The 10,771-nt window shown below is 49.3% G+C and overlaps 1 protein-coding gene across 1 annotated transcript; it reads left to right on the forward strand.

The window, feature by feature from the left end:
* The first annotated feature begins 9,973 nt into the window (after positions 1–9,973).
* LOC119104885 (uncharacterized) lies at positions 9,974–10,771 on the forward strand. The gene has a single exon (XM_037228622.1). It carries the CDS (start codon positions 10,033–10,035, stop codon positions 10,555–10,557), a length of 525 nt encoding a protein of 174 aa, XP_037084517.1. The 5' UTR covers positions 9,974–10,032; the 3' UTR covers positions 10,558–10,771.

The raw sequence follows: 10,771 nt of genomic DNA on the forward strand, positions 1-10,771 counted from the left end.
TTCCTGGTTTGTTTCATCTCATATTTGATTCCTGATTTGTTTTATATCAGTTTTTATAGGGATTTGATCCGAATCTTTTGAGTGGATGAATTTCTGGGATCAGAGCTCACGTTAAGCAGCGCTTGCTGCGTGAGTCCTGACCCCTACGATCCGAATGCGCAATTCCATGTCAACGGCAGAATTTGGTAGCGAAAGTCTAGCGTGCCGCAATGCTCGGCACCGTGCATCCTGCCCTCTGATGTCAACTGACCTTTAGCGCAACCGCTGCCACCGGCCGCAGGCCATACCTGTCAAGGGCAGAGCGAGCGCCCTAAAGCGACTCGCTGCCAGCCCGTCACGGGTGGCTGGATCGGAAGGCAGGCGCTCCAACCAACGGAGCCACCGGGACGGACTTCATGTCCGTCTAAATGCATGATTAATTGTGTATTCTGGTTGCTTCTGGAATCTTCTTCAGCCAAACAACTTCAGCATAAACATGCAACTACAGCTACAGTGCACACAGCAACGCAGCTGCGACGTATTTGCTTAAGTTGAAGTGCATTCAAGCGAAGTGGTTCTCCAATTGATCTAGTGAACCCCGTGCCATGTGCCGTGTCACCTAGTCCGGGTGGGGGCACTCCTCGTCTCGATAAAGCCCGTGAAGTCGTGATGTGCGGTGTCGCCTAGTCCGGCTGGAGGCACTTCTTGTCTCGATAAATCCCGTGAAGTCGTGATGTGCGGTGTCGCCTAGTCCGGCTGGAGGCACTCCTCGTCTCGATAAATCCAGTGAAGTCGTGATGTGCGGTGTCGCCTAGTCCGGCTGGAGGCACTCCTCGTCTCGATAAATCCCGTGAAGTCGTGATGTGCAGTGTCGCCTAGTCCGGCTGGAGGCACTCCTCGTCTCGATAAATCCAGTGAAGTCGTGATGTGCAGTGTCGCCTAGTCCGGCTGGAGTCAGGGCCGCCAAAAGGGTGTCAGAGCGGTGGCGGTGCTGCGCTCTGAGGTGGTGTTAAGAAGATATTCGTTCTTGTCTTCAAAGAGGTATCTCCTGTAGAGTCATGATTTTACGAAGGTGAGATGACTGATGAATATCATGGTATTCGATAATGTTCCACCATTAAAGGGTCATGTGGTCGTCACGGCAGTCTGGACTGCGTGAGAAATGCACTCGTCACTGTTAAGTAAAACGCGAATTATCTTATCTGGGCCACCTTGTGTAAACGGTGGTTTCACATGGACACAGACTGTTATTAAGGATTTCTACGACTTCTTTGCGAACCTGATGCGTTTTTTAACCGAGAACTTGCAGCTTAAACGGGAGACCTCAATAAGTGCCCCATGTATCCGTTTTGACAGAGAAAAGGATACGCCAGAGCGTGTAAGTTCACACGAATGGGGATCAGAAGATCTACATATCGCTCTCCCCATTAGTGATATGACTGCTTTCTTAGTCGTCATGGGGTGTGCGGTATGCTAATGCAGTATGGTTGGTGTGGCCACGAGTTTTTAAGACCTGGTCCAAACCAGCTGGTTCAATGCATTTCTGAAATCGGCGCCCACGCTAAGCAGTGCTTGTTGAGCCCTGAGCCGACAGAAATTGGGTTGTCCGCAGGATTTTGGGATAAAAACGCTTAACATACCGCAGGGCTCGGCACGGCCCGTCCTGCCCTATGACGTCATCTGACAGTTAATGCGGCCGCTGCCACCGGCCGCGGGCTATTCCAGTCTTGGACTAATAGCGAACGCCTAAAGCGACCCGAACCCGACACTCTACAGGTCTGTAAATCGGAAGGCAGGCGTTCTAACCAGCTGACCTGTCGGAACGGACTGAAGTACCACGTGTGACGGGACAATTAAAAGTACGGTTTGGCGGTGCATCTTCCACCCGGTTGTTCTATTAAAAGGGAGTCGAGGAACGGAATAAACCAAGTTTGTACGGTGTGCTTCAGAGCGAAAGGCGAAGAAATGTGATCATGGGGATCGAAACGAGTGTGTCGAAAAAAGATGGTGAATGACGTAACTATGAAGTCATGAATGCCAAGGTGACTTTGAAATACTCTCCCCGATATACCTTCCCCCATTATCGCGGGCGTATAGCGGAGAAACTAGAGGCGCTTAGGTCTTGAGAAGGGCAGGGTGGTGAACAGCACCGAAACGTCTTCGAGATGGCTATTTCAGCTCAAAGCTCCATACACATGTGGAACACTCCCTGCCATAATTATGGTTGCCGAAAAGTGGATGACTTTGACCGCATGCCAAGCCACACGATCGTAACCGCTCAAAGCGGTATGTCGCTGCGATGTACGACACAAATAGCTCACGCCTGATGCGTTCCACTGCTTGGCTCGTGTGGTGGGTACAAGTTTGCATTTCTCTCGGACGCTCGTCTTAGACACTTATAACCCACACACATTGCGCTCCACTGCTTGACTCGTATGGTGGATATAAGCTTGCGTTTCTCTCGGACGCTCATCTGAGACACTTATAGCCCGCACACAATGCGTTCCACTGCTTGGCTCGTATGGTGGATATAAGTTTGCATCTCTGTCCGTCGCTCATCTCAGACACCAATAACTCGCGCAAGATGCGCTCCACTGCTTCGCTCGTGTGTTGGGCTCGAGTTTGCATCTCTCTCCGTCGCTTATCTGAGACACCAATAGCTCGTGCATGGTGCGCTCCACTGCTTGGCTCGTGCGGTGGGTACGAGTTTGCATCTCTCTCTGTCGCTCATCTGACGGCTGCAGGTGCGCCGCCGCGGGCGCCGCCTCCGCGGCGTGCACACGTTCACCGGTACCGGCTGGGGACGATGGGTATGGGGCTGGGGTTGGGGACGATGACCTGGGATGAACCGCACTGGTTGCCGGCCGGGTTTCACAGCGAGTGAACATGACATGACCGCAGGGGTCGCCACGAGCGCAGCCGGTACTGAGGTCGGCGCGACTCGGACCACACAAACTTTTGGGCAGGTTGGGGATTTTTGTGCTTTGACCACATTGAATGGCACGCGAGCGGCAAAAAAAAACCGGAACATGGTCACCCACAGGACAACTTAAGCTGCCTATGTATGCAGTCAGTCACGCTAACCGGATAGCGCCACACAAACCAGATACCAATGAGACAAACAACCAGCCATCGCCGGCGCACAGGACTTCGGCAGAGTACGGACCACGCAGGCTGTTCGCCGCCGCTGCTGGGTTTCTGCAGCAGCGGCCGCAGCGCCCAAGGCGATGGCGCGCGGTAGAGCTTGCACAGTCCGGCCCGGCCGGGCGGCCCGGGACGGAAGGCAGGTTCTGCCCGGGCTGCGGCGGCTCCGGCGGGTGCGGAGAGAAGTGGGGGTGATCTGCTCGCGTACAGGTACGGCAGTAGCGGCAGGGGCCAGACGACATGTGTGAGTGCGTATGGACGGTGGGTAGAAATATCCGATTCGGATAGTGCTGGTGTGGGATTGAAATATCCGCGCTTCAATGCTGTTGAGCGTAAAGGTGATATGCATTATTTTTTTACTTTCAGTTTTCATTATGTGGTTTACAATGAGCTCTTTATTCTTACAACAGTTCACACGTTTTTGAAAACGGGATTTCTAAAGTTGTAAATGCGTCTTCGTTATAATAACAAAAGCGCAAAGCGGTGTCCTCGGTGCTGCTTTCGTTATGACTCAAAAAAGCAAACTAAGTCTCATATTTTGTGCAATGAAAAGCCCGATGCGCATCTATCGCCTATATCATTAAGTTTTCCACGTATTTTGCCAATCGCAAAACTTTTAATCATTTCAGCCCATGTCGTGCGTATTAAATTAATAGCCATTGATGAACTTTGGGGTCCTTGAAGAGCGCCTGCCCTCAGTCGTTTACGTTGGCCGTGATGTGACGCGCAAACAATGCTAAAGAGGGTTATAAAAGCAATTTAAGCTTACCACAGCAAAGACGTGCCTTGTTGGAAGTATGGCCTTGGGCTACAACGAATGTGCGAGCCAAAATCAATCAAAATAAGCTAAATATTTTGGATATCCGCACCCTCTGACCACGAAAACTCCAAGTACCTTGGCATGACATGACATGACACACGTGAATGTGCGACATTGCGCCTGCGGAGATAGATTTTAGCTGAAACAACTTGCAAGTTGTACGATGCAGTAGTGAAAAAGGATGGCTGCCCACTTGTGCCAACGGCTGCAAGATGTGGTTGCATCACCCAACACACATTGGAGTATGCACTTATTCATGTATACAGCATGCACGTATGTATACCTTGTTTATGTTGTCACATCATAAACCGTTATTTTCACAATGAGTACCCGAAGCATGTACATCACGTTTGTGCAGTTGCATCGTCGGTGTGAACATATCTCATAGAGCCGAACATGTTTAACCTGTTTTGTTTCCAAAGCTAAAGAGCTAAACTGAAAGCAGTTTTAAGCTATGTCAAAAATGTCGAATTGCTGCCTTGCCATCGAACTTGATGGCGAATCTGCTACCCTGGAGCAACGACATGCCGAATGCCTAGCACTGCTGTTTGTATACCCATCACTGCTGTTATATATCTAGCACTGCTGTTTGGCTAGATTTGACTGAGCTAGTTTCGGAATGAATCGGTCGATTCTGAACTGGATACTACGACATTGCATAATGGGACTGGGGAAGTTTTCTTGACAGGAGGCCGATGGTGGTGGCAATACACAGACAAAACATGCCCCAAATTAAGGTCACGATGCGGTATGTACCTAATGACCGACTATTGAGATATGCTGTAGCATGTATCTGTTGACATCATGTATCTGTTGACATCATGTATCTGTTGACATCATGTATCTGTTGACATCATGTATCTGTTGACATCATGTATCTGTTGACATCATGTATCTGTTGACATCATGTATCTGTTGACATCATGTATCTGTTGACATCATGTATCTGTTGACATCATGTATCTGTTGACATCATGTATCTGTTGACATCATGTATCTGTTGACATCATGCAACCGACCCGCGGTTGCATGAGGAAATCTAAAAAACACGCGAGATATCATGCAATAATTTCTGACGATGCACTTCTAAAAACGATAATAAAGACTCGGACATGTTGTAAGACATGCTCCAAGACATGTTCCGGACATGTTGTAAGACAAGTCCATCGTCTTTTTTAGGCCGGCGGATTTCAGAGTTGATTCGTGCTGGCGCTGCTTATCAAAAGAAGTTTACGGTTCCGGTTAATTAAGCGATTACTCTTTTGCGTGGCATCGGTCATGTTTGTCTGTACTAAAACGTCATACCTGGCAAAAGGCCCCCGACGCTGCCAGTGCTGGTTGTGACCAAAGTAAAGTGCTTTGTCAGCATAGGGCAGATGATGCCGGTAATTGTCGCCTCGGACGGCATGCTGGCAAGTATCAGGGGGATCACGACATCGGATAAGGTGAACACTGAAATGCCGCTCTTTGCACACATGCCTCAATCATCCCTCAATCAAACAGCCTGACACAACTCAGCACGTGATCACTTACTGAAAAACTCCGTAAGGACGCATCCAACAAGTTAAAACAGCCCACGCAAGTTCTCTGTTTCCATGTGATGACTTCGACTTGGGGCGGCGCCATGGTCTGTGTCACCATGGTCTGTGTCACCATGGTCTGTGTCACCATGGTCTGTGTCACCATGGTCTGTGTCACATGCATGGCTGGTTTCAGGTCAAGAATGATATCATCAAGCTCAGATGGCCAGCCGGAGCACTCGAAGAAGAATTTCAGCCCAACGAGGCATTGGAACATTGCCAAGATCATCCTGCTCATCAGCATGGGCATGTGTCTCATGTTGGTTGTCGAGAACATGCGACTCCGGTAAGTTGCCGCGCTTCGCTGGCACTATAGGCCATCGATATCGTCGTCCACGATGAGTGTGATAAGTATCATTCACGCGTGATAAGTATCATCCACGATTAGTTTGACGCTTTTGTCAGCTTGCCTGCTTCTTGCGGTATTCCGCTTTTTTGGACTTTCCCGAACCTTCTCCACCCATTGTTGCAATACTATCCGCACAGATTAGGCTGCCAGTGCCTGAGGCGCATTCGTTAAGGTGGGACCGAGCCAAGTGATGACAAACTTAGCTGATATCACCATGTAAAGAATACCCCGAAAAGCAAATAAAACACTCGTCCTTGGAAAACCGTACGCATAGCAATGCATTGAAATATCCCACCCGCATGAGTCAAGCGAGTAAAAGTTAATTGTTGACATTGGCATACATATTTATGAGCGACATGATTAACAAACTGATTCGATTTCGGACCATCAGTGCTTGCCAGCTTTAAACGGCGCCGTGAATTGCTTTGGCATAAGCTAACTTTTTGCTGACTGCGAGGAAATTTGTAACATTGCCAATATTTTGTATGGCCGGTCCCAATATGCTGGAACACATGTCTTTGTACATCTGCCCGCCCGATGTGTTTGGGCCTAGGTAACATCATGTTGCATTTGAGGCCGGCTACAGAAAACGTGACGTTGACCGTCTAGCGATTCAATGCTTGCGCGCTTATCGACCGGACAGTGCTGGAGCCGCTTGATTATTTTGAGAAGGTACGGGCATCTATGAGGTTTAGTTAGTTTTGTCTCCGTTTTAACCGGTCTCCAAAGATTATTAGAAATCACCGAAACGGCCACTTCTACCAGATAAAATGAATCAAAACCAAAATGAGCACTTTACACCGATCGGATTATTGTCATTAGTATGAACGTCTTCACCACCGGTTTAACAAAGTCGCTAACAACAATGCTTACTTAAGTCACCAGATACACGAAGGAAATGTTTGGAAAGAATAGTTTCCACCAGACAGCCTGAGGTTCCACCGAATAGGTGAAAAAGCACCAATGCATAGCAGGAAATCAAGAATTTGTACCAGAATCTAGGAATTCGGCCGAGCAGCAAAAAACGACCATATTTTAAACCAAAGTGCCATCATCTTGGAAGTGTTTTGGGAAGCAGACGCCATTTTCCACCTTGGAGTTGCTTTGTGAGAGCGAGTCGCTGACTAGCATTGAGTTTCGTACATACATACACATCCAGGGGCATATCTAGCTGATCGGGGGGGGGGGGGGGGGGAGGACAGGGGGAATATCCTCCTGCTAGGCCCTGAGCGACTTCGGGACCATCGGTAGAAACTATTAAGGTCCCGATATAGGGCCCGAAGGACTGGCTGGGGGACGACCCCGGGGCAAAGGCCTGGCATTCAAGGGTCAGCCAAAGAGACTCGTCGCGCCTGTGGGGGTCCCCGAACGACAAGGGCGTCTATGTAGATCCGAGACGACCAACGCTGAACAGTTGGCTCTGAGTCGGCTTGGGCTCTGGGGTCCCATTTACGAAACAGGGACAATGCCAGTGTCCGCAGTTGCTCCTGAAGGCCTGCTGCGTGCGCCGAGGCCACTGAAACAAGGTGGCTCCATCCAGGCACAGAGTGTTTAACAGTGGAGGCTGTGTCGGCAAGGGCCTCTAGTCGACCAGAGGCGCATTTTGCTGAAAGAGACCAGAGCGGGAACCTGAACGTCAGATAGCCACTTGCATTGGTCGAGCCCCTCGCTGCCGGATATGAAATGGAAATACAAGAAACTTCGATGAAATGGTCCACAATAACATAATCGAAGGGTCCGGCCAGCCACGGACTATAGGACGAAACAAGGGCCCTTCAAGGCCCCAAAATTTATTTAATTTCGGTGACTGTTGCCTTGCCCATGTCCTTGTCCTTGCCCTTGACCTCGTCGTTGCCCTTGTCGATGCCCTTCCACCCGAAATCGGTGGTTTTAGCCCCGACGTGTGGTCGGTTTACTGTACCAGATTTTAACTGGCACCGATGGCGTGACTCAACCTTCTGGTGATAAACTGGCAGTCTCGGCTTGCTACTTCAGTTGGTGAGCAGGGTGTGTATTTTGTTGATGGAACTGGCCATTCTGGTTGTCCAATAAATTTTGTCCCGCTAGCTTGATGTCCCTGCCTGCTCTGGCTGCGGAGATATAAATATCCGTCCCCCAAATAAGCCCGAGAACGGGCGGAGGCATGATTTGTGCACGATTGCGGAACACAAGGGATAGTCTGCGCAGATCTGTCCACGGTCTTGGTGGAACAATTGTCCATTTTGTGCCTTCACTAATCTTGCTCGTTCTCGTGTCCTTGCCTGGTATTTGACGTTTGGCTCTGTTTCCGTCCATCTCCTTCAGCTTTGTTCGCGGTTGAAAAGTGCTGCAATTCCCATGCTAGCCGAATGGGGACACGGTATGGTAGTATTGCACGGAAGTAGCTTGACGATATTATCATGCCATATCCATGATTATTTTTCTTGTCGCCGAAATTGTCTGATAACGACCAGCGGCTGCAGAGACTGCAAGCTGTAGAAGCTACAAATGTACAAATAAAGCTACAAAATGTTAAAACGACGCCAAAAGTGTGCAAAATAAAGCTATAAAAGTACAAAACGGAGCACCAAAATGAAGCAAAATATTCTACAATAGCTACAAAGGTTACAAAACACAAAATGTCTGGGTGGTTCATGTTAAAACTCGTTCTGTGCGCGATCTCGGTCGTGACAATGGTTTCCTCTTTATCAAAGCAAATGATAACCGTAAAAGAATACATGAAACAATCCCGAACAGCTAACCAAAAGCTCACAAAGTATCCCATATGCATAGATATTGGGTTACTATCTGTAAAACCAGCGTTGTCATGGCAATGACTGCGCCCATTGCGCCCTTCCCCACTGTGCTAAAACCATGACGCAACAAATTTTTACGTAAGTTGCTCAGTGCATTAGCGAGGAACATTATTCACATAGATAAGACAGTAGTATTGGCCTCATTCCTCGCATAAAAACCAGGAGAATGGAGATATAGTTGGGTTGCTATTTCAGCAACATGCCTTTATTAAAACAAGAGCGGAAGTCATAGACTTCAGCTATTTTAGTCATAGACTTCCGCTATTCCGCCGGGAGTCATAGACTTCCGCTATTATAGTCATACACTTCCGCTAATCCGCCGGAAGTTATAGACTTCCTCTATCGTTACGATAAAGGCATGTTTCCGAAATATCAACCCAACTATATCTCCATTCTCTTGGGTTTTTGTCCGAGGAATGAGGCTAATACTACTGTGTTATCTATGTAAAGAATTTTAAATGCATTTTCCGGGACACTGGCGTATTTAATACGACTAAGGCATAAAGAGGAACGAACACGTTTGCAGAATTATGTTGGATGCATTCGCAACATTTTGTGCCACTGCTCTTCTACACATGCCATTTTTTGCTTCCAGTTGTGCAGTTTACTATTCAGTTTGGATATCTTAGCTTTCCAGCTTGAACTCCAACCTCCTGCGAACGTTTGGAGTAATTGCGACAAAATCGGTGAGAAAACGTTTCATGGCATATTTTCGAGAGAGGTTACGCAATTTTTAAGTGCACAGCCTCCCTCGCCGCAACTCATTTGCAAAACTATGTCCCTGTTTGGTTCCCATATTACCAACGCAGATAATGTCATATGTCCACATCCGTTTTTGCAGTTCGGTGGTGGACATGTCAATACAAGAGGCAGACAAGATAGATCTGCGGTCTGAAGTCTATCAAAACGGCCAGAAGGAAAAAGCTTTCAAGCCCGTCACACCTCAAACCAACACCCAGACCGGGAGCAAGGAGGAAGTGCCTGGTCTTCACGCTTCCGAAGATCAACCGCTCGTCCAGGGAAAGGAGAATGCCTCCAAGCCCACATCGCCAAATGGACGTTCCTACACCCAGGAAGAGGACGAAACCCATAGAAAACCGGCGTTGGTATCCCATGATCAGCAGGAGCGTGACAGAGCTGAGAAGAACTACGCTCGGCTGCATTCTCTGCTAACCACAATAGACCGGGACCATCGGTGCCGGCGGCTGGCTCTGGTCGGCGGCAGGTGCTTGTTCTGCAAGTCCATGCACAGCTACCAGTTGGGAATGCGAGACGGGCGCCAAGCCAGTCTGCTACGACCTGCTGCGGCCCAACTGTTCCGTGCTGTCGTTCGGCATCAGCTTCGACTTCAGCTTCGACGTCGGCATGGAGGACCTGGACTGCACCGTCCACGCCTTTGACCCCACCATGGGCTTCACCGGCTTCCGGACGTCGGAGAGCATCCACTTCCACGGCGTCGGGATCGGGGCGCAGGACGACTTCGGCGCCCGCTTCCCAGTCGCCAGCCTGGCTACCATCATTCAGCTGATCCCGCTGCAGCAGGACATCATCGACTACGTGAAGCTGGACATAGAGTGCAACGAGTGGGACGTGCTGCAGCAGCAGCTGACCTCCTCCGGGGACCTGCGGCGCGTGCGGCAGCTCACAATCGAGTTTCACCTGTGGCAGTGGAAGCCGCAGCTGGACACTGAGGAGGGTTTGGCCCCCGAAGCTAGCAATGTGACGGTGACGGCGGAGAACGCCGCCCGATTCGTGACCGTACTGACCTCGCTGTGGGAAGCAGGCTTCAAGCTGGTGTACTCCGCACCGTACGGTCGGTGTTTTAGCTACAGCACAGGGTGCTTACCGTTTTTATTCGAGACGCTCTGGATAAATGCAAACATCAGCTAGTTTTCCAGGATCATTTTCAAGTGGCATGCGCATCACATTTGTGGTGAATTAATTACTGAGCCGTGTATATTTTTCCAACTTTTGATTCTCGAGTGGATTACTGAAGGTGGTCATGTGGTTCATGATCATGAATCATGTGGTTCGAAGAAAGATTTGGGTATATATTCCGGACTGTATGGAGCTTCACCTGACATGATATTGGCGCTTACTCTTA

This window comes from Pollicipes pollicipes, unplaced genomic scaffold, assembly GCF_011947565.3.
Source record: "Pollicipes pollicipes isolate AB1234 unplaced genomic scaffold, Ppol_2.1 Scaffold_6052;HRSCAF=7182_pilon_pilon_pilon, whole genome shotgun sequence".
In the NCBI taxonomy this organism is placed as follows: domain Eukaryota; kingdom Metazoa; phylum Arthropoda; class Thecostraca; order Pollicipedomorpha; family Pollicipedidae; genus Pollicipes; species Pollicipes pollicipes.

Excerpts from the sequence above, each read along its gene's own strand:
- LOC119104885 (XM_037228622.1), top strand. The coding sequence starts at position 10,033 with ATGGAGGACCTGGACTGCACCGTCCACGCCTTTGACCCCACCATGGGC.